The 23,793-nt window shown below is 55.1% G+C and overlaps 1 protein-coding gene across 2 annotated transcripts in view; it reads left to right on the top strand.

Moving 5' to 3' along the window:
* The window catches only part of RUNX3 (RUNX family transcription factor 3), a 64,445-nt gene that overhangs the window by 14,573 nt on the left and 26,079 nt on the right, over positions 1–23,793 (top strand). The window contains exons 3-4 of one of the 2 annotated variants that reach the window (NM_001369867.1): positions 18,805–19,082; positions 21,023–21,179. In NM_001369867.1, the coding sequence (NP_001356796.1) occupies positions 18,805–19,082; positions 21,023–21,179 (435 nt within the window). Of the gene's footprint in view, positions 1–18,608; positions 19,083–21,022; positions 21,180–23,793 lie in introns of those variants that run through there. The other variant, NM_001193158.2, reaches the window with a different exon arrangement.

Consider the following 23,793-nt stretch of genomic DNA (forward strand, 5'->3'; position numbering starts at 1 on the left):
GGAGGTAAGTCAGAGTCAGCTGCCTGCAAGCATTCACTGGGGTCCCAGCTCCTTGGGGCCCTGATGGCATTTGGGGGCTGTGCTTTCACCCACATGCACCCCTCCCCAACAAGTAACCTCACCCACAGATGCCACTGCCTCCCGTGATCCATCCCCCACGGGCACGCCTTCCCCACATGTACCCCCTCCACTTGTGCCCCTCCCCACCTGTACTCCTGCCCTTCAGGCGCCCACCTCACCCACAAGCCTCCCACCTTCAGGTTAGCCCAGTCCCAGCCCAGGGCTCTGGGTAGGAGCTGTAGGTGTGGTCAGGCCACCGTCACAAGCTGCCCCAGTTCAGCAGCCAAAGTCTGACACCCTCTCTCTACGTTAGGCCCCCAGGCTGTGTGCCCACCACCCCCCATGCTCCCCACACCCCCACTCACAGAGGCAAACACACATCAGAGGCTGCACCCACTGTGACAGACACCCGACTTTTCAGGAACCCCTGACTGTGGGGACCCGGGGACATCTGGTGGTGTGGTCTGAGGGAGACCGCAGGGGAAGCAGCTTTGCCCTACCCAGGCTGGTCCCCGCTTCTTGGGCCAGGAAGTTCATCCTCTTCCTGGGCAGGGGGGAGAGTCCCCAGACACCTGCCACTGGGCCGTGTCCATGTGGCTGATGCTTCGAGAGAGATGAGGCCTTAGGGAAACCCAGGACAGATGGGACAGAGTGGCGGCCCCAGCTCAGAAGGAGGTTCTCCAGCTGGGAGATGCTTCAGAGGTGCCCGGAGGGGACCTTACAAGTGGGGAAACTGAGGCCATGCAGGAAGGTCCCACTCTGGGTCACCCCAGAAAGGCAGAGGCAGAGGAGGTGGGAGCACATGGCAGAGAAGCAGTGAGGAAGGCAGGCCCGGCCCAACCCCTCTGGGCTTCGGTTTCCCTCCCATCACATGGGGACCACGCGGGCACCTTCCAGATCCAGCAGCCTGATCTGCTGGGAGCTCTGGAAGGCTTCAGGGAGCTTCAGGTGAAGTCCACTTAGCTCCCTGGCTGCTGCGGGAGAAGAGGATGCAAATAGGAGGGGTCCCCAGGGACCTGGGTTAACCCCCCCGCCACCCCCCAAGCTCATTTCTGGCTTCTTCTTCCTGTGGGGTTGGTTAAAAAATAGCCTCCCATCTGCCGGGGCTGGAGGGGGGAGGTTCCATCTGGGGCTGTTAGGTACCCCCAGCCTGGCCTAGGACAGAGACTTGCCTACTCCAACCCCCCGAGGACCAGGCTTGGTGGCCTATGATGACGTGGCCCGTCTGACAAAGTTCTGTCTCCCTTTGACTCAGCACTGAGGTATCACCACTGCTGGGCTCAGAGAAGCCACACGCCCAGGAGGCTGTCCTCCGAGTCCCTGCTCTCCCATTTCACAGATGGAGAGGGTGAGGGTTCACGCATGTACCGGGACAGAGGACAGGACCTGGCCCACCCAGCTTGCAGACCAAAGCTCCCTCCTGGCTTCCATCAGACAGTAGCTAGAAGGGGCAGCCCCAGATTACAAGGCTCACAGCTCTCTAGGGCAGAACCAGTGGCCTACAGGGGTGCAGCCTCTGGGGGGCGGGGCAGAAGAGTCAGCTTTATACCGAGTCAGGCCAACCAGAGCTGAACCCCAGATGCCCTGTTTCCTTGCTCTGTTACTTCTACAAACCACTTAGTTCTAGGCTTTCAGGGATCTCATCTGTAAGATGGGAGACAGTCATCCCAACCGCTAAGGAGAGTTGTAGGGGTGCACAGAAATGCATAGGGCCTGCTACGTGGTAAATTCAGTCACTGAATTATTAACACGTGTGATGTATATGCAGGCCTGGGGCCGTGAGCACCCTCAGAGATGTCTCAGGCTGCTGCATTTGGAACCCAGTGTCTGAGATGGAAGACACGAGCCTTAGACCATGACATGGACAAGTGGCTGAGTACATGAGTATCTTCAGCCTGGATGGAACCAGAGAGGCCTTGGATGTAGATGGGGCCATTCTTCTGAGGAGGTCAAATGATCCCCAGGGTTTCCTCCCAAGGCCAGTGGTAGGAGTGGGGCTGGGGAGCAGCGGGCAGGTGGTGTTGGGGGCACAACAGTGTCCACGTGGGCCTCCCAGTCCTGGAACGTTCCGCAAGGGAGGACCCAGGAATGCCCCCAAGGCGTCCACACCGGGGTATTCCAGGCAGTGTCTTCACAACTGAAATCTGGAAACACCCCAAAGGGCAGACCACAAGGGAGCACCCTGGTGGTCCAGCCAGAGGTGGGAGTCTGTCCATACTTAATCCCCACCACTGCCACTCAGCACAGTCACATCCCCCGCAGGTGAGGAGAGGATTAATAACATGGGGAAATGCACACTGTAGGTTGGTGAGTTTCAAAACCAGGTTCAAAACACGGAGTATAGGTTCCCACCGTTAGAAAAGAAAAGAAAGAGGGAGGGAGAGAAGAAATTAAATCTATACATACAGTGAGAATACCAGAAGGCTGAAAACCAAAATATTAACAATTGTTCTGGGTGGCAGGATTATGGATGGTTTTAATTTTCTTGTACATAATTTCATTATTTTCCAATTTTTCTTTAATGAGTGTGTATTATCCTTCTAATTAGAAAAAAATGTGTTTTGCTTCCAGAGATGGGGGTGTACAGGTTAGAGACAGTTCTTTCCTTTTCATAGACTCTAAAACTGAGGCCCAGAGTGAGATGTTCACTCATTGCCTTGTTCATTCATTCAGTCATCCACTGGTCCTTACATCCTTCCGGAAAGCCCACTAGAGGAATGCTCAGTTCTAAGTTCCTGGGCCAAAGAGCTGAAAGTACTCAGTTCTGTCCTCAGGGTGGCCACAGTCTGGGAGAGTAAAGGACACAAAAGCAAGTCCTTATAATTCACTCAGAGGAGGGGACAAGTCCTCCTGAGAGCATCAGAGACAGTCTCACAATGAAGGGGAATTAGGACCAGGCTTTGATGTATCAGCAAGGGTTCTGCAGTCAGAGAAAAGCAGGAAGCCACCCCTCACAAAGCACCATGGACTATTAGAGAGAAAGAATCTGCTCTCTGTGGGAAAGTGTATCAGGAGATAAAGCTAGAATGTTCTGTGAGGGAATTCAAGGGCCCTGAATTGCTTGGCTCTGCAGGCTGTGTGACTGAGAAAGTTACTGAACCTCTGGGGCCTCAGTTTCCTCATCTGTAAAATGGGCTAATGACCTCATTGGGTTACTGCAAGAACTAAGTTAGCAATCGTAATGCACTCTGAATGGTATTTGGTATACAGGAATGGTCATGAAACTGTTTGCTTTCATGATTGGTTGTTATATACCCTGCATGCACTCTGGGAGCCAAAAGGATTTTTAAGCTCAAATTTAATGTTAATTTATTTATTTATTTATTTCAGTCATTCAACAGATACTTATTGAGATCCTAGTATGACCCTAAGCCTTTTTTTAATCACTGGCAACAGAGTTATCAGACAAAATACAGGATACCCAAGTCAGTTGAATTTCAGATAAACACTGAATGATTGCACTTGCTGGGACAAGTTTATACTGAAAAAGTGTTTCTTGTTTGTCTGAAATTCAATTTAACTGAGTATTCTGTATTTTTATTTGCTAAATCTGGCAAGTCTAACTGGGGATGTGAAACCAAATGGAAAGAGATTTGCTGTAACAAATCACCGCCAATGCAATAGTTTAAAGCAACAGACATTTATTATCATACAAATCTGGGGGGTCAGAAAGCCTGCCTGGGTTTCACTAAGAGTAAGGTGTTGGCAGGGTTGTGCCTCTTTCTGGGGCTGCAGGAGAATCCACTTCCTCATCTTGCCCAGCTTCTAAAAGCCATCTGCTTTCCTTGACTACTGGCCCTTTCCTGTCTTCACGGCCAGCAATGCTGGGCCAAGTCTTTCTCATGCCACCATCTCTCTGGTTCCACAGCTTTCCAGATCACATCTCCCGCTGACTGCCCTCTTCTGCCTCCCTCTTCCACTTGTAGGGACTGTTGTGCTGTATTGGGCCCATCAGATAATCCAGAATAATCTTAATGTCAAAGTCCTAAACCTTCACCATGTCTACAAAGTTCCTTTTGCCACATGAAGTAATGTATTCAGTTTCAGGGGCTGGCATAAGGGCATCTTTGGGGGCCATTAATCTACCTGCTGCTGGGGCTCCATGAAGGCCTTTCACTGGGGTGTCAGGGACCTGACTGAGGTGGGGAGTTGAGCCACGTGGACTGAATGTAAAGCCTTTCCAGGCAGAGGGAACAGCATGCGCAAGGGCACTGTGGTGGGGATATAACTGTGTGTTTGAGGACCAGCAAAAAGGCCAGTATGGCTGGAGCGGGATGAGGGAAGGCGAGAGTGGAAACAGACGAGGACAGGCAGATGGAAGGTGGGTGTGGTCATGAAGAACCCCACAGGGCTGACTGGAAGGGCAGAATCAGTGATGCCCCTCTCCACTCCCCACCCTCATCTGCCTTCAACCCCTGCCCCCAAGACCATCCTGTTCTGCTAATACCCACTCATATCAAAGGCCAAACTGCCCTCCGAGGTACTGCAAGCTGAGAAGGAAAAAGGGTTCCAATGAATTAGACTTAAGGATCTTCAAGGTCTTCCCAACACTAGGCATGCCTCCGTCACATCTGACTCTCCGCTACCCCATCAACGGTACCCCACCAGGCTCCTCTGCCCATGGGATTTCCCAGGCAACTGGAATGGGTTGCTGTTTGCTCCTGCAGGGGATCTTCTCAACCCAGGGATCAAACCCTCATCTCCTGTGTCTCCTGCATTGGAGGGCAGATTCTTGACCACTTGCGCCACCTGGGATTCCTTCCTGTGTTGACCCGCTGTGATTCCCAGACTCTTAAGACCCTCTGATTTTAAGGATCTTATATTCCAGGACAAAAGCCTCATAACAGTGTGACCTTAGGCAGGTTATTGAACCCTGCTGAACCTCAGTGTGCCTGCCTGAAAGTGGGGTGACCATAGAACCCAGCCTCCTGGGCAGAGGGATGATGCCAGGAGTTAAACTGTACCACGTGCTCAGCACCATGCCTGGCACACAGTGAACACTCAAAAGCTGTGCATCCTGATGACAAAGATTCTGACGTTCTTGGAGTCTCGGAGCCCGGAGTCTGAGACCCTGCCTCCAGGAGCCTGACACTGGCCAGCTGTGGAATTCCAAGTCTCCGGCCCACCCCCTACACACACACTGCCAGCGTGCCCCTAACGCCCTGGCCTCCTCCACGTGCTGGGTGGCAGGCCTACCCCACAACCACATGAGAGACCATTCCCCCAGGGTGTCCCCACACCTGGGAAAACCGGCAGCCTGCCCGGCGCTGGCCCCGCCCAGTGGCTGGAACACCGGGCAAGATCAATGGAGCCCGACTGGGCTCCCAGGCCCGGCACCTTGTTCCAATCAGGGCTGGGCGCCTTCCGCTCGGGACCCCCGCCCGGGGTTGGGGGGCCCAGCGCCACCCCTCCTGGGCCCTGCCCAGCGGCCCACGTTTCCAGCCCCGTGACCCCTGAGGAGCTGTGCCCAGGGCCGGACTCCACTCTGGCTACTGCCTGCCTGGACTTGGAGGTTTTAGAACATGCTGGATGGTGGGGGCTGGCCCGAGGAGCACCAGGCTGGGGATGGGCTTGAAGGAGTCCTATACGAGCCCCTCCAGCTCCAGCTCAGTTTCTTCAGCGGCAGGTTGGGCTACTTAGATTCACCCCGCACGTGCTTCTCAGGGCTACTGTGGGAGAAGCAAGAAGGGAGACACAAGATTCAGAGTCACGGACACTCCCGGTGCAGAAAAGGCAGGAGAAGGCAGATGGGAGCAGCGGGTCCTGCCGCGCCGTGGGCCCTCACGTATGTTCCCCGCTCCCTTCCTCCATCCTGAGTCCTTCAACCTCAGGTCTTGGCTCAAATGTCACCTCTTCCAAGAGACTTTCACTGACAGCCACCCCATCCCGTCTAGGGAATTAGGGACCCACCCACTAGGCTTCTCAGGTGGCGCTGGTGGTAAAGAATCCACCTGCCAAAGCAGGAGACATAAGAGACGTGGGCTCAATCCCTGGGTAGGGAAGACCCTGGAGGAGAGCATGGCAACCCACTCCAGTATTCTTGCCTGGAGAAATCCCATAGACAGAGGAGCCCGGCGGGCTACAGTCCATAAGGTCACACAGAGGCGGACAAGACTGAATCGACTTAGCACATACATACTAATTTTGCTGGCGTGTGTATGTATTCACTCCTTGTTATCTCCCGTCTCCCCTGCTGGAATCAAAGCCATCGTGTCCATTGCTGGATCCTCAGCACCTAAAATAACTCCTGGCACATAGTAGGTGCTCAAAAAATGTTTGTTGACTGAGTGAACCTAGCACCTCCTCCATCCATTTGCTTATTTCTCCTTTTCCTTTCCCACTCTTTCCCTCATCAAATGCAGTGCTCCCCTGTATGACTAGGAACATTCTCCCCTGTGCTCCTGGGACGGGGGAGCCTGGTGGGCTGCCATCTATGGGGTCGCACAGAGTCGGACATGACCAAAGCGACTTAGCAGCAGCAGCAGCAGCATGCTCCTGGGATGGGACCAGGTTCTGTGAGCTAAGGACTCTCAGACCATCAAGCCCCCCTGCCCACTTGGTTTGTCTGAAGTTTGGAGATGGAGCAGGAGGAGGACCCAGCCTCACCCAGGTTCTGAGCACATTCTAGGATCCCCTTTTAGAAGCTCACTCAGGGGCACCCCAAAAGTCACAAGTGATGAACATCATCTTCTTGCCAGTGACAAATTCACGCCAACAGCAAATGACAAAGAGTGCCCAGTGTCTGAGCCTGTGGCCAGACATGCCAGGTGGGAATCCATGAGCTTGCTCTAGTCTCTGTTCGGCGCTGCCCTTATCCTCAGCCCTGCCCCAAGGGCCAGAGGCCTGCTTAGGCGAGGAGGGGCAGAACACTGCTCGCTACACGTTACTGGCGTCACTCTGGGCTTCCCAGGTGGCTTGGCGGTAAACAACCTGCCTGCAGTTCTGGAGACGCAGGAGACACGGGTTCGATCCCTGGGTCAGGAAGATCCCCTGGAGGGGGGAATGGCTACCCATTCCAGTATTCTTGCCTGGAGAATCCCATGGACAGAGGAGCCCGGTGGGCTGTAGTCCATGGGGTTGCAAAGAGCCAGACACGACTGAATGACTGAGCAGGCACACACAGCATCACTCTGGCATCACCCCGTTCATCTACCCCTGCTGGCCTTTGGTTCCTGGGCGTCATCTGTGGAATCTGGGCCACAGCTCTGTCTTGCATCCATGGTGTCTGTGCTCTCTGTAGGCCAGGCAGGGCAGCTCAGGTTGCCAAGGTTCAAAAGCTCAGCTCTGACCTTCACCCAGGGTGTGAACTGGAGCCAGTTATTAACCTCTCTGTGCCTCAGTTTTCCTAGTGGTATAATGGAAGTAATAATAAGGTCACCTAACACACAAGGTGGGCTTCCTAGGTGGCGCTAGTGGTAAAGAATCTGCCTGCCAATGCAGAAGACGTAGAGGCCCAGGTTCAATCCCTGGGTCGGGAAGATCCCCTGGAGGAGAGCACAGCAACCCACTCCAGTGTTCTTGCCTGGAGAATCCCGTGGACAGAGGAGCCAAGTGGGCTACAGTCCATGGGGTCGCAGACTCTGACACAACTGAAGCAACTTAGCCCTCGTGCATGCAACACATAAGGTGGCTGTGAGGATAAATGATATGATATATGTCAAGTGTGAATAGCATTAGTTATTGTAAAAGAGGGGCCTGGCCCCTGGGATTAGGCTGCTGCATACAGCAATGCACAATTTCAGCATCAATAGACCTAAGGCAATGGCACCCCACTCCAGTACTTTTGCCTGGAAAATCCCATGGACGGAGGAGCCTGGTAGGCTGCAGTCCATGGGGTCGCTAGAGTCGGACACGACTGAGCAACTTCACTTTCACTTTTCACTTTCATGCATTGGAGACGGAAATGGCAACCCACTCCAGTGTTCTTGCCTGGAGAATCCCAGGGATGGGGAGCCTTGGTGGGCTGCCATCTATGGAGTCGCACAGAGTCGGACACGACTGAAGCAACTTAGGAGCAGCAGCAGACCTTGGTTCAAATCCCAGCTCCACCCCTTCCTAACTGGCTCCAGGAGACTTATTCAACGCACTTCAGTCCCTCACCTGTAAAGAATGCCCAGTGACAGATACCTGGAGGGCTACTCGTAAGGTCTAATGAGCTCGGTAGGGACCCTGCTTAGCAGGGGCTAGATACACTGAAATTCTCAGCATGGTGGGGTTGTCATGATGAGGGTGGCTTCGAGTCCACCAGACGATTCAGCTGAGTGAGCTGGTGGACAGGACAATCTGGTTGAAACAGCGATCTCGCCAAGAGTAAACAAGTCCCAATTTTGATGCACCACGGGCAATTCTGCAACTCTATGCAAATTTAAGCATTTTTGTCTATTCTTTTTTCAGAAGTTTCAGGGAGGACGAGCTTTTCAAATATTTTTTATCTTTTGCTTTCCTTTACTGCATAATATAGTAACAGGGGGTATATAAAAATATTATTTAAGTTATAATAATAAGATAGAGACCCATAAACCTACCACCCATCTTTTTAAAAACCCCACTAAGTGGACCTTAGGGCTCCCACCAACACCCCCTCCCCAATCACATCCCTCTTTCTCCTTCCCTGCTGCCATGGTCACCCACTCCCCTGGTCTTTGTGTTAACCATCATCTTGTTCATATGCTTTTTGCTTTCAACGTCGTTTTCCATTTATGAGTAGATACTTTGGAATAAACTGAAAGGCAGAAATAAAGGATGTGAGCCATTGAACTACTAAAGTTTACTTGTGGGGAAACCATGGAAGATGGTCATGTGTGTGTGTTCAGTCATGTCTGACTCTTTGCAACCCCCATTGGACTGTAGCCAGCCAGGCTCATCTGTCCATGGAATTTTTCAGGCAATAATACTGGAGCAGGTTGCCATTTCCTCCTCTAGGGATCTTCCCAACCCAGGGATCAAGCCTGTATCTCTTGCATCTCCTGCACTGGCAGGCGATTTCTTTACCACTGTGCCACCTAAGAAGGTGGTCAATTCTCCCCATTTTACAGATGAGGAGACTGAGGCTTGAGAAGGCCCAAAGTCACACATTAGCAGGTAAAAATGCCAGGGCAAGAACTCAGAGTTGGTAGGCACTGTGTCACTAACTGTCAGGTCACAAATGAAACTTTGGTTTCATTCTCTCATTTGTTCAATAAGTGCTTACTATGAGCCAATCTAGGCTGGATACTGGCACCTGGTCCAGCTTCCAGTTCCATCCAACACTTGTATTCCCACTACAGTATCCTGACCTCAACTTGAATACCTCCCACAATGGGGAACTCTCTACCTCCCGAGGAAAATCTCGTTCTGGGAAGGAGGTTAGCAGATACTGGGGATGTGTCTGAAAGCTTTGGGCTCACAAACCACCTAGAGAGTCAATGCCCCTCGACTAAGAACAAATAGAAACTTCCATAGCCAGGCCTCAACTCCTCCCAGTGCCTCAGAGTTGGGTCCAGCTGCCTGTGTAACTTTGAACGAGTCCCTGATCTTGCCTGGACTTCAGTGCCCCCAGTTGCAGATTAACATGGAATTCTAGAACATTGAAGATGGACAGTCCTCCTGGGGATCAAGTGTGTGCCAATGCATTTGTCTCTCTGATGGGGTTTGTTGGAGGCCCAGAGAGGAAGGGAACTTGCCTGGAGATATCAGCAAGGAATAAGGGGCTAGAGCCAGGTCATAAGTCACGACCACAGTCAGGCTCCATTCAGCGCCAACTTTCTGATTCATGGAGGACTGGTTTGAGTTTATCAAGGTGCAAGGCACAACTGCTTCCCCAATCGATGAGGGCAGCAGAGGAAAACTGGAGCATGAAAGAGTGGAGGAGGTCAGTCACGAAGGACTTCCAGATGTTTAGAACAGAGAGCTGGGGCCAGGACTCCCACTACGTCCCAGGCCAGACTTAAGGCAATGACCCACCTAGAAGACCTAATAAATTTAAAAGTGGAACAAACAGCTATAAAACTGGGACTCCCGCCCCCACCGAGTCCTATGGGTCTAGGCGCAGGTGCACTGCTACCCAGCCTGGCAGAGAGTGCCCCACTCCCCACTGACTGGGTATGACCATGAGTCCCTTCACTGGTCTGGCCTAAGTTATCCCTTCGGTTTTGGGAGAATAAAAAACCCTGCCCATGTAAAAGACTGCAGAACGGGGAGCGGTTCAGACACTGGCTTTGGCTTCAGAGGGACCTGATTCCCAGTCTAGGCTTCCTGGCTGCATGGAAACCTCTCTGAGCCTCAGTTTTCCACATGTGCCGAATTCAGAAAGTTGTTCTGAAGTTCATCTCAGCCAATGTAGGTGGCTCAGAAAACACTCTCCCTAGGCCTGGATCCATGCAAGGGGCCGGGGGACCTGTGGCAATTGGCTGATGGGAGGACCTGTTGTGCAGGACCGGTCATATCATTGCAAAATGAAAATACAGGCCCCTTATTCAAAAAGTAGTGAAGAAATGTCAAGACAGGGATAGCAGGGCAGGAAGCCAAGGGCAAGGTCTGGGCGACTACACGGCTCATGGGCCCGGGAAGCTGGCCCCATATGTGGGGACATCTGGCATGGCTCAGACTCGGTTCAGGTTGAGGGGCTGAGGCCCTGACACCCTGGCTTCCACTAGCAAGTGGAGGGCCACCCGCTCTCCCCGGGGCTGCAGCTGGGATCACGACCACTGGGCCCGGCCACGCTCGGTGGCCGTCGGAGGCTGCATGAAAGACCAACTGTTCTCCACCTCGTCCTACCCCGTTTTTATCTCATGCCATGCACACAGCACATAGTTGATTTCTTTCCGCAAAGAGCTGCGCTTTTTTTTTTTTTTTTTCTTTTCCAAGGGCAACGCTGGAAAGCCATGTGGCTTTTATTGCTGGCAGGAATGTCTGAGGCGTTCCTCCACCACCACATGAAATGGAGCCGTAATCTTCATCTGCGTAAGGCCAAAGCCCCCGGTCTCCTCAGAGCCATCGGCCTCTGAGATTAATTAAGGCTTCACAAGGACTGACAGTCATTAGAACCTTTTTGGGGAGGTGGAAAATCCCTAATGGGACTGGCTGGGCCCGGGAGCCACTGGGTGGGCGGGGGGTGGGGGGCGGGAGGAGGGCCTGCAGTGGAGAGGAAACTACCCTGGACCGGAGTCAGTGGGCGGCGGTGAGAGGGGGTCCAAGGCTCTGCCCCTGGCCTAGGCTGTGACCTTGAGCAAGACCCTTCCCCTCCCCAGGCCTTGGTTCCGCCCCTTGATAAACGGGAGATTTGGATATGCTATCTCAGAACCCTGTGGAGACTGACATTATAAAATCCTGAATCCTGCCCACAATTCTCATGCCAGGATTCTAATTCTATTCCATGACTGTAACTTCAAGCATCTGATTCTGGTCCATGAGAACAGAGTGTGGTAGTCAGGAACGTGGGCTCTGCAGCCAGTCTGCCTGGTTGGAATCTGAGCGCCACAGTTTCCCAGCTGTGTGTCCTTGGGCAACTTACCTAGCCTCTCTGTCTTTGGTTTTCTCACCTGTAAAAGGGGGTGATAACTGTACCTCTCCCATAAAAGTACTGGGAGGCATGGATGAACTTAACTGCCATCAGTAATGATGAACAATGCTCAGAAATGTAATCGTGTGGTTGCAATCCTATCCCCCAAATTGGTTTGGCATACCGATTTCGTGGAATCCCATTCTTGCCACCTGCTTAAGGTTTGGAGACATGTTGAACCTGGAAACTCTCCTATCTTTCTTCTACTCTGCAAGAGGAAACAGCCACTCAGAGAGCCCTTTCCCTCCATGACTGCCAGAGCTGAAGCCCTATGGTGGGACTAGGGGAGGGCCATGCTCTTCCCGGAAGCCATCTTGGGCTGCAAGACACTGGGCTCTCCTCTGCCCCCAACAGAAGAGTCCTCTGATTTGATGGGTCCAAAAGCGGGTCATTTGGCACCCACCCATTGCCGTGGATGGAGGAAGGCCCTGTGACCAGCCAGCAGGGGGGAGACAGAGCCCAACTCTGCACCAAGAAGTCATGTTAGAAGGGTCTTTGAAGGACTTCCCTGGCAGTCTAGTGGTTAGGACTTGGCAGTGGCCTCGGGTTCAATCCCTGGTCAGGGAACTAAGATCTCACAAAAACAACAACAAAGAAGGGCCCTCAAGACCTTCTTGTTTGAACCTCTCAGGTTCTGAGACCCAGAGGAAATTAGTTATTTACTGTCTGAACCTCAACTTCCCCATCTGTAAAATGGAGAAGACAAAATCTCAACCCTGCATAAGCATTGTGAGGGTTAGTCATAACTGAGGTAGCACCCCCAGCACACGGCAGGAGTCTAATCAATTAGGGTAACTATTCATCATAGACCGAAGAGCTCTGCCAGAATTATTTCTGCTTTATAGATGACCATGGGCTTCCCTGGTGGGAAGCTCAGCACTAAAGAATCTGCCTGCCAATGCAAGAAACAGGGGTTTGATCCCCAGGTCGGGAAGATCCCCTGGAGGAGGGCATGGCAACCCACTCCAGTGTTCTTGCCTGGAAAATCCCATGGACAGAGGAGCCTGGCGGGCTACAGTCCATGGGGGTTGCAAAAGTTGGACACGACTGAGAGACTAAACAACAACAACAGATGACCAAAGAGAGGAAAAAGAGGGCGGTAGGAAGACCAGATCCGGGGGTGGGAGCCGAAGCCAGAATCCACTTCCCCGGCCACTGATGGGGCCACCTCCTCTCCTCTGGCCAGGCTTGTGCTAAGACCAGCGCCCTGCCCTCCTTCCACCCTCTCCCTTTTGGAATCTGGGCATCCAGATGCCATGGGCATCCTTGCAGGGAAGCATGTCATTTCTCCTGGGGCAAGGGGTGGCAAGCAGCCGGGGGGTGGGGGGTGGGGTGGGGTGCAGTGTGGTTCTGGCCCAGGGTTCCACCTGCGGGGTTCCAGCAGGGTGGGCGGAAGTCAGGCCACCCCACTTTGGGGGCCACGCCGTGCTGCCCCCAGCCTTGCCAAGTCCTCTTCTTCTTCGGTGACACGGGTTAAGTCTCTCCCCATTCTGGACCTCAGTTGTTCCTATCTGTAAATTGGGGACTACAGCTGAGTCAGCCTCCTCTCAGGTGGGTTAGTTCCGAGGTGAAAGGAGAGCGGGCAGTGGGTGGGCCTCAGTGGACAACTCCTGGAGCCCCTTCCCTGAGTCCGAAGGGTCTGCTCATTTCCCAGTCCACAGCTATTTAACAGATGTCATTGCCTCTAGCCCCCCCCACCCTTTTGCAGTGAACCGTCTTTCAGTATCCATCCATATGCCGGGCTCTTCCATTTCTTCATTTAACCAGTGCAAGGTCGGAGGGGGGAGGCAAGGAATGTACACAACCATTTGGGTTGCCTCCTGTCCAAATTTTGAGTCAAACTGAGCTTTTAATCTGGTTCTGGTCCTCTTTAGCCCAGAAAACCTTGGGCAATGTTCCTTTTCATTTAAACTGGCGTTAACACCTACCACAGACACTTGAGGGTTGAAAGACCACTTCAAACCCAAACACAGTGCTGGTACATGGGAACGTCTCTGCTGACGTGGCTGTTACTGCTTTTCCACTTTACCATCCAGGGGACCAAGGTTCAGAGAGATGCAGGCCCTGGGCAAAAGTCCAACCAGCCAACGGCAGAGCCTGTAGCTGTGTCCTACCCACCGTCTTCTCCCCAGCTCCTCTCAGAATCTGGCCCTTTCCAAAAGAAAAAAAAATCTACAATTTGAGAGGACACCTGTCTTCCTGCTCCAGTCCTCTCAGCAGAAGCCTTCCTGAAAGGCTGCCCAGGGCGGGTGGCCTCAAAGCTGGATTCTCTAGGGTGAAGGCTCCCTGCCCTGAAGGTGACAACCCTTCAGCCACATTATTGTCTTTCATGACCCTTTCTCACTAATTATATATGTATATTTTATTATATAAATATTAATATTCCCTGGTGGCTCAGACAGTAAAGAATCCACCTGCGATGCAGACCTGGGTTCGGTCCCTAGGTTGGGAAGATCCCCTGGAGGAGGGCATGGCAACCCACTCCAGTATTCTCGCCGGGGGAATCCCCATGGACACAGGAGCCTGGCGGCTACAGTCCATGGGGTCGCCAAGAGTTGGACATGGCTGAGCTACCCCCACTACCGGATAGCATATATATTAAAACTTACATATGTGTAAATGCATATATCTGAAATAAGGATGCAGACAAGCCCTAGTTTAATTAGCACAGTTGCTTTCTTATTCTTGCACATAGAACAACTGATGGTATATCTGATTTGGTGAAGCACAATACCCGTCCCCTTCAGGTTGTAAAATGGAACCATCAGAACAACCTCCGTTCACAGTAGAGGAGACTGAGGCAAAGCGAGGGACAGGAATGTTCCTCCTGGAGTTCCAGGGCACAAGGCATGAAACAGGTTTCCCTATGGTTCCCTCTGGAGTGGGGGTGTGGAAGCCAGGTTGGGAGACGTCATTAGCTTCTAGCTGACAGTCCTCTGTGTTATTCACTGGACTAGGGCTCCTGGGAGCGACTCCAGGGAATAAAGGGAACAACCACCTCCCGGGGAGGGAGAGGGGGCTAAGGCAAGTTTCAAGTTAGGAAAGTGTTTGCCTGTGGGGAGGTAGGGGGCGGGACCAATGGCTTTCCTGAAGGAGGGTCTGAGAGCCCAGGGGAAGGTGAGTCCTCAAGATCAAGACACGGGTAGTCCTATGGTGGTGGCTGAAAACCCTCCTGCAAGCTGCCTCTGCCTGGAGGCAGTCCTTAGTTCCCCTGGGGACCCCACCACCACCTCCAGGAGAACCATCCGGGACAGGACCACCATGGACCAGGCTCTGACTCGGCAAGCTTTAAATGTGAGGACTGGATATTTCACAAACAGAAAATGTAAGGCCCAGAGAGGGGAAGGGACTTGCCAAAGGCTGTGTACAAGGGGTGATTAGGACTTATTTTTGAGCATAACAGTACCAGCTTGCATGGATGGAGCACCACCTATGTGCCAGGCGTGTGCCAAGCACTTTACGCATGATTCTAAGAGACCACTGTTATTACTCCCACTTCACAGAAGAAACAGATGAGGCTTGGACAGTTTTAAGCAATTTACCCCAGATCACGGTAGGTGGTGGAAGAATTCAGGCAGGGGAACCGCAGACCCAAGCTCCTTCCACAGCCAGTGAACCTCTTAGAAGGTTTTCCAGAGCATCTGCATCCACTACCTGCCACAGACGGGGGATCCTCACTCCTCCCCAGGCACTGGGACTCCCTGGGAATCAGACTCACTCTCAGAAGCTCTCTGGTGGGAGGGGAGACACGTGCAGGCACCTCACTGCCAGGAACGCAGCTGAAGCCCCTCCTAAACACCCTCCAGCAGCAGGAACAGGGCACCCAACACGGGATCATTCTGACTCCCTCCCCCTGGGGAAGGAGTGTCTCCCAGAACCCGGACTCTGCAAGGCCCCAGGTTATGTTTCTATTTACCTAGCTCTGGGCCAAGGTAGGTCCGGACGTCCTGGCTTCCTCTCCCTGTTGCAGACAACCTGGCACGCCCTTAGATGGGGGCTATTCGACAGTGTCTGTCGACGGGTCCCAGAGAAGAAGAAGGGATCCCTGTCCACACAAGATGGTGAAGGGAGAGATATCTGTGGGCCCCAGGGCGGGAAGTAGATTTCCAATTGAAACTGTCTTTTGAAAATGGGGAGAGACAGGGTGGGGAGAGGAGAGAGAGGTGTGATGCTAGGTCTGTCAGTCTAGGGTGGGGACAAAAATGGGTTGGTCTTAGGTTGAAATTGGGACCGAGTTGGTCTGTTCTTGTGTGTGCTCCTCCCCCCTGGATTCCCCCGAGAACAGGACAAGACTGCGCACGTCTACCAGAGAGAACGTTCTGCAGGGGGTCAGAGGGTGCCGGAATGCTCCGAGGTCTGAGATAAGGCACATGCGTCCACGTCCATGGGGGGCGGGGAGGGCAGCCTTCGATCTACCACAAAGCCACTGGTTTGTCCGATATGTGGCCGCACAGACGGTGAGGAATCGGGTGGGAGGGCGGCTTGTAGGAGCCGGCCGGTGGCGCCTGGTGCACATCTGTGCCCAGAACCTCCGCGGGTGGCAGAGTGCAGGCGTCAACTAGCGGTGGGTCCCGGGACTGCTCCTTGCCCCGCGGCCCCGGCGATCTCCGGCTGGGGACCCAAGTGTCTACAAACCCAGGTTTCCTGGTTCAGGCGCCCTCCGGCAGCGAGCGCCTTTCTCTTGGGCTGGAGCCGTGCGGGCACTTGTGGCCAGGTGCTAGGACCCACAGGAGTCCTATCCTCAGGAAACCCATTTGTAAACCGGCCGTAGGACGAGAGGGAGAAATCAGGCGGAGAGACCAGGAAGGGAACGGCTGCAAACCAAAACCACTCAACAAATCGAATTTACAAACCCCAGATGCAGCGGGTCCTGACCTCCAAAGCCGCTCCGGGGCAGCACAGAGTCACCCGCCCTTCCTGGCCCCGGGCCCTACCTGGACAAGACAAGGTGGGCCTTTGCAGAGGGAAGCTCCCAGAGGTCGGACGCCCCAAGGCCCCTGTTCCTCACTTTCCTCCAGTTCTGCAGCCAGTGCCAGCGCTCCAGAGAGTGTGCAGGCCCCTCCTGGCGATCTGCAACTGCTAAGTACAGGCTCTATAAAAAGGTCCAGCGAGGGACCTTCGTTGTCCCCGCTCTCTAAATGGTCTGAGGGGGACTGGTGTGAGGCTCTGACAGGGCTGAGGACCAGCTCTCCAGGTGGTCGAGGTTGGGTCAGGTTGGGTCGGTCTATCCTAGACCCGATACAGGGCTTGATTTCGTTTGGCAAAGACTAAGTGGCCCGCGATGGGTCAGATCCAGGGCGAGATCTTGCTGACGCCATCGGATCCTATGTTTCTCCGCTCGCTCCCGAGGCTTGGAATCCGTCGTTTTGCACCTGTCCAGGGCCGGAAACAACGAATATCCAACCCGATCTCCAAAACGGCGGGCAGACTCTGAACGCGTTCGTTTCCCAGACTCCAGGGGGTCCATCTGGGGCGATAATCCAGAGCGAATGGGGGCTTGATCTTTCCAGTCCTCCTTCTCTGTGTAGCCAGTCCCTAGGCCCGCTATCCCGGCGTAAGAGGCTGGAGAGGGGATCGTTTGCCTGTTTTGACTCCGGGAGCGGTTGGGCCACGCGGTCGGGAAAGGGGAGAAGGGGAGAAGGAGCGAGGACCCCGGGCCGGCGAGCAGAAGGTGCCTCGGCAGAGCTGTCTGCGTTCTTGCCGCAGGGCCAGAGCGCACTGCCCGGGAAGACGTGGGCGTGGACCCGCGTGGGCCAGTTTGCATACACCGGGTGGATGAAAATTCCCTGCTTTGGAAGCCGGGGCCCTTATCCTTTGCAGCCTTTCCCGCGCGTTCTCTGCACGGTTTCCTTCTCATCACGAATTCTGGTCCTCTCCTACGAAGCAGGACGGCGTTTACATGCCCGCGGGGGGTTGGGGCTTGGGGGTTGGGGGAGCGATGGGGGAGTGGAAACGCTCGCGTTTTTCAGGCACCGTCGTGTTTTTCAAAGAGCCATAGGCCGACGACGCAGCGAGGCCTGCGCGATCCTGAAAGTCATTTTTGGAGGGGAGAGCGGAGAGGAATGGTGTTACTCGCCCCCACGCCGATGCGGGCACGGAGGGGACACTCTTCTCCCTGGCCCCGGGCCGCGAGGAAAGTTGCGCACGGCTCAGTGCTGCAGAGGCCTCTGGCTGGTGAGCGTCATCTCGTGTGCGGTGGAGTTTCTGGGGTCAAAATAATTTGCGGGACAGGTAGGGGCAGGGAAAAGGCACTCTGGGGCCGCTACCCGCTTGGTGTTACCGGACTTGAGGTCCGCCCCCCCCTTCCCCGCACAGTCCCCATCTTGGGGGTGGGGGGTGCAAGCTTCACAGACCGAAAGCAGCTGGAGCTGGGGAGGCCTGGCTGCCGGCGGCCGGGAAGGGCACCCGAAGAAGCTGGGGGTGGGGGGCGGGTGGCGGCAGGAAGGACTAGACGTTTTAAACAAATTCTCAGCCTCGGCTCCAGCTCCCAGAACTCTGCAGGAGCCCAGGGCTGTCGCGCAGGGAGTCGGGGGGCCCAGACCGGACCCCGGGCGCCCTCCCCGGGCGGAGCCTTCCGCCCCTCCCCGTTGGGCGGCCTTCGGCGGCCCCCGTTCCTCCCCGGCAAGCGCAGCCGAGGTGCCCGCGATGGGGGCTCCCATTGGCTGCGCTACGCGTCGCTCGGGCCGGCCCCGCCCTCGCGGGCCCCCGGGGGTACTAACCCCGCGCGGGCGGCGGCGGCGGCGCGGCCACTCGGTTCTCGAGGATTTTGTTCTGGGGCTGCGGCCGCCCAGTCGGTGGGGCGGCCGCGAGCGGGCTGCGGACGGCGGGCGGGCGGGCGGCGGGCCCCGCCGCAGCCTGAGCGAGGCCGCCGGGACCGCCGCGAAGAGCGGCCGCACGCGGGCCGCGCTACACCCCCAAGATGCGGGACTAGCGGGCCGGGCCAGAGGCGCGGCCGTCGGGGGGGCGGTGAGGCCTCGCGGCGGGCGTCCCCGGGCGCCGCCCCCCGCCACCCCACCCCATCCCACCCCACGCCCCGGCGCCCTGAGGCCCCAGCCCGGCCGCTTCTGCTTTCCCGCTTCTCGCAGCGGCAGCAGCAGCAGCGGCCGCGGAGGAGAGGCGCCCGCGCCGGCCGCCCCCGGGGGAGCCGAGCCGCCGCCGCCGCCCGCCCGGCGCCCTGACGGCCGCTGTTATGCGTATTCCTGTAGACCCGAGCACCAGCCGCCGCTTCACACCTCCCTCCACGGCCTTCCCCTGCGGCGGCGGCGGCGGCGGCGGCGGCGGCAAGATGGGCGAGAACAGCGGCGCGCTGACCGCGCAGGCGGCCGTGGGCCCCGGCGGGCGCGCCCGACCCGAGGTGCGCTCGATGGTGGATGTGCTGGCGGACCACGCGGGCGAGCTCGTGCGCACAGACAGCCCCAACTTCCTCTGCTCCGTACTGCCCTCGCACTGGCGTTGCAACAAGACGCTGCCCGTCGCCTTCAAGGTGAGTGCGGGGGAGGCCCTTCACCCCCGGGCGGGAGGACACCGGCCAGGCAGCTCCGGGCGTCTCCGCTGCAGGAGTCAAAGCCCCGGAAAAGGGAGGGGAAGGGAGGCGCCCGAGAGACCCCAGGGGTGAGAGCCCGGCCGCCGGGCCCCCCGGAGCTTTTGCGCGCTCCACCCGGGGACTTGGGCATACACTCTAGAATGCACCCGGCACGGATGACTTTTTAAGGGCTTTGCCTTCTTCGGTCTTGGGGTGGTGGAGAAGAGGGGCCCTGCGGAGAGACCGTTGATGCGGAAACGGGCGGATGGGGTTTCGCTCTTCCCCAACCGGATCTCTCGGATACAGCCCTGCGGGCAGCGAGCAGGGCAGAGAGGAGCCCTGGGACCCGGGCGAGGACCCCGGAGGCGGGGTGCGGAGGGTGGGAGAGGGCCTACCCTCCCCTGCCCGCACCCCTCCTCCTGCACGGCTCTCAGAAAACACTTCCTGCTCACACCGTCAACTCCTGGCTTCTGAAATTTTACACCGGGAGGCTCCAGGCCGTGATGGGGGGCCCTGAACCCTAAACGATTGCTGGCCGGGAACCCGAATGTCAGACCGAGATTGGGGGAGGGGGGCGGTGCGCTCCCACCCCTGGCAGCCCCTAGTAGCCATCCCGAGGAGCTTTTTTCTCTTTGCTGGGGAGTAGGCGACTGTTTCATTTTCATTTTTTTTTAAGGGGGCAGCGAGATGAAACGAAAACGCCTTGGTTTTCCCCTAAACCTCTCACAGCTGCCGTGAGAAAGGGCAACGCAGGAAGGGCCAGCGGCTGGGGGTGGCGGGTGCCCGAGGTGGCTGGAAACAGCGGCTCCTGGCAGCCGAGGCCGTCTTCGGTCCCATTAAGACGACTCCAAATTGGAAAAAGGGATGAGTGGCTCTTTGAGGTCTCCCGGGTGACATCTTAAAATACCACTGGGGAAAATCTCCCGGGGAGGAGGGGGAGGGGGAGGCCCGTGTGACTTTAATCCTCAGATCGGAGGTTTTACTGTCACTTGGAGCTTAAAAGGAATCTTTGAAATTAAAAGAAGACAGGATGTTGACAGGAAATCTGGCCTTTTTAATCAGACCCCAAACATTTTCTCCTTGAAATTTTTACCATCTGGATCCCTAGTCCCTGCACGCGGTGGCCACGTTTAAATGGCTGTGACTGCCTTTGCAGTCTGATTTCCTTTGCAAAAGGCATCTGCCTCTCCACGCTCCTTGGGGCCTGGGGTGGGGAAGACTGTATTAGAGGGGCATCTCCACCTTCATTTTGCAATTCCCCAGCAGGTGCATCCTCCTGCTATCAGAAGCCCCTCTCTCACTTTAAAGGGGATTTCTGGGCAGCCCCTCTCAAAACAGCAGTTTGTTTTGCGTTTTGCATTTTCCCTGCATAACGAATTCAGGCTCTGCAGAGGCAGATAAACTGGGCCTGGGCCGCATTTCGGGGCCCCATTTCATACCCCAAAGGGCTCTTGCATTAATTGAATGTGGGGGAGCAGTCCCGTTATTGTTGTTGTTGATATTATTTTCACTCAGAGTCTCGGTTGCTAGGAGCATGTTGATTCCTCTTTTGCTCAAGCTGAAGGGAAGAGAGGAACTGCACCCCAGGACATAGCGGCTGTGCTCATTCCTCGCTTTCACTTAGGTTTCATTGCATTGAAAGGATCAGTTCTTCGGGACGTGACTTAACCAGTTGATGTAGGATTTGGGTGTGGAAAGTAGAGATTTTTGCCTTCTGATTTTTGTGGTATTGGGGGTGGGGGCGCAAGTGTCTATCGTTTTTAAGCCTCTTCTCCACCCCCGCATTTGAAAAATCCGCACTGCGCCTGGGCCGTGTAGGGGAGCTGCTGACCCTGCCCCTCCCCTTCTTTCGCTGGCCTCTCCTACCTGCCTAAGCTGTCCCCCTGCCCCCGTGCCCTCAGGTGGTGGCGCTGGGGGATGTGCCGGATGGAACGGTGGTGACAGTGATGGCGGGCAACGACGAGAACTACTCCGCTGAGCTGCGCAACGCCTCGGCCGTCATGAAGAACCAGGTGGCCAGGTTCAATGACCTCCGCTTCGTGGGCCGCAGTGGGCGAGGTGAGCGGAAGGACGACTTTGGCGATGGCAGAGGCGCAGGGAAGTAAGCTGAGAACGAGGTTTTGGGGTCCTTGCAGAAGCCCTCGAAGCAGGTCTCCAGGCCCAGCTCTGTCCAAAACATTAGTTTGGAACTCCTTAAGGTGTTTCAGACCCTTTTGAAGACGTGGAGAAAGTTAGGGTCCTTGGCCAGAAAAGACACAGTTTTCTTCCCGTTTCTGGGGTTTACTAACTTGTGAAGCCTTCTGCGTCTCCCCTCTTTCCCAATTAAGCACCTCAGCCTCACAAAAGATGCTGGGAGATCGTGGACCAACAAGCTCAAAATGGGGCCTCGTGGGTCTTTATGGCGCGGCGCTTTACTTAGAAGCTGGTTTAGACAAATCCTTGGTCTTTGGGGCCCCGAACACCCCAACCACTCTCTCCACTGGGGTGGAGTCTCCCCGACACTTTGAGGCTGCCTCTCCCCAGCTGTGGTCTCCCGAAGCCACAGTTTCGCCAGCCCCTTTGAACCTTAAGGTGGTTTAGAAAAGAAAAAAAAAAAAAACGAATGCAGTGCAGGATGCTGGGTGCTGGAAAGCAGAGCTTGAAGGCTGCCATCTCCCACTCTAGAAACAAGGCTGGTGTGCCACCCTGCCTATCTGATCTTCCTGGGGCATTATGAGGGAAGGCAGGACCAGACGCCACTGTGGCTGCCGCCAGGGGCTATTGAGTGGGAGGCGGCTGGGACCTGAAACCCCATCATCACTTCTGGATTAAGAAATCCTAGAACCCCGGCCGGGGCGAAATGGAGACTTAAGGGCTTGCTGGCCCTTTAAGACCAGGCTGCCGAAAAGCTAAAAGCGGGGAGTGTCCTTTCCAGGCAACCAGCCGACCCCTCCAGCTTGTTAAGAAAGCTAGCTAGGTTCCCTCTGCTTCCAGTCTCCACAGAGGCTGAGGCAGAATTGTACTTTTCATCACCAATAAACAAGACCTTCTTAAGGTTTTAGTTCCCTCTGAGCTGCCAGCCCAGCTCGGAAACGGGCATCTGGGCACCATTTTTTCCTCTCCAGCCGTTCAATGTATACATACAAATGTCAAACATATTTTGACTTTTCAGCATTAATTAAAACCAGGGCATTATTTGCATGTAATAACTGTTTACTTGTTACTTTTTTATGAAACTGAAATAGTTTACATTCTTTCAAACATTTCCTGTTCCTGTTGGCTCCCTTCCCCACGCACAGATTTCTTTCAAACGTTGCCCTTAACTGGTTGCAGGTTGATGGATGGAAAATGTTTGCTTTTATGAATTAAGCTTTCATTGCTGCTCCTAATTAGTCTCCAAGCCCCCTTTGTCATTCCCAATCTCTCAAGCCTTTTGCAACTTAATCCCAGCCCCAGCCCCAAGTGGAGAGTCGGGCCACTGGTCGGCGGGGGCTCGTTCGGGTGCGGTTGGGTGCGGTTGGGTCTCGGGCGGTGGCCGGGTCCAGCAGTGGCTGTGGAGGCCCCCTAGAGCTGCAGCAGAAGGGGCAGTCAGTGCTGGGAGCCCAGCGAAGCGTCAGGAGTGTCCCCCACTCCCTCTCCTGGAAAGTGACAAATTGGTTATTCTGTGTGTTCCTGAGACCTCATCTGGCCATCCCCTCCAGTGAAAATTATTTCTTGGTAGTATTTATACCCACAGACCTGCACCCACCCCGCAAGGCCCACAGAGAGGGAGCTAGGTTTCCAAAGCATCATTCAGCCGCGGGCTCTTGGAGGAGGCACTGTGGAGGGAGGCTGGGATCCTGACTGTGGGAGGTGCAGGAGGTGGAGTTTACAAACTCCATTCTCTCTCCAATCTCAGTGGTCCTAGGAGGCAGAAGAGGCCTGAGTGGGAGTTCCGATGCCCATGGAACTCGATGAGCCTTGCAGACCTCGGAGGCTCATCAGTCAGCCTGGGCTTTGCGACCAACCAACCCGGTTCCAGTCCCAGCTCTGCTGGTGACTGGCTGGATAACACTGAGCAAATGGCTTACTAATCTCTGTGTGTCTCGGTTGTTGCCTCATCTGTAAAATGGGGCAATACTCGTACCTCCCTTGTGGGATTTCTTAGAGCATTAAGGAAACTGGTACTAGTGTATCGGTTGGCACCTGCTGAGAACGGGATACAGGTTAGAGACTGTGTTACTTCAGGTGCCTGGGACTGGAGGAGACCTTTGAAGTCTCTTTGAGTGGTGACAGTCACTGATTCTCTGATTATGGTGTGGTTTGGGCGGGGGTGGGGGAAAACCAGAAGATGTGAATTGTTGAGTGGGAGAAGTGGAGGCGGCTGGCAGTGAGGAAGGAGGACACAGGGGTCCTGTGGCATGCAGCCACACCTCTGCTGCGCCCAGCCTGCCCATTGGGAAATTCCCTCCCACGAACGCATCGGTCGTTGACACAGACAGTTTGGGCCACGTTAGGAATCAGGACAGCCTGGGGTTTGGGACTCCAAGCCTTTCCCTGGCTCTCTGACTTCTGCCAGAACTTAAGAAGCCGGATGGAAACTTCTGTTCATCTCCTTGCTTTTTATCCCTTGATCCTGCCTTAATTCTAAGAAAGAGATTTCCTTGCAAGACATATACACAGAACTACCACAGAGCTCTCATGATAAGCCTGA

Source organism: Bos taurus, chromosome 2 (assembly GCF_002263795.3).
Source record: "Bos taurus isolate L1 Dominette 01449 registration number 42190680 breed Hereford chromosome 2, ARS-UCD2.0, whole genome shotgun sequence".
Classification (NCBI taxonomy): Eukaryota; Metazoa; Chordata; class Mammalia; order Artiodactyla; family Bovidae; genus Bos; species Bos taurus.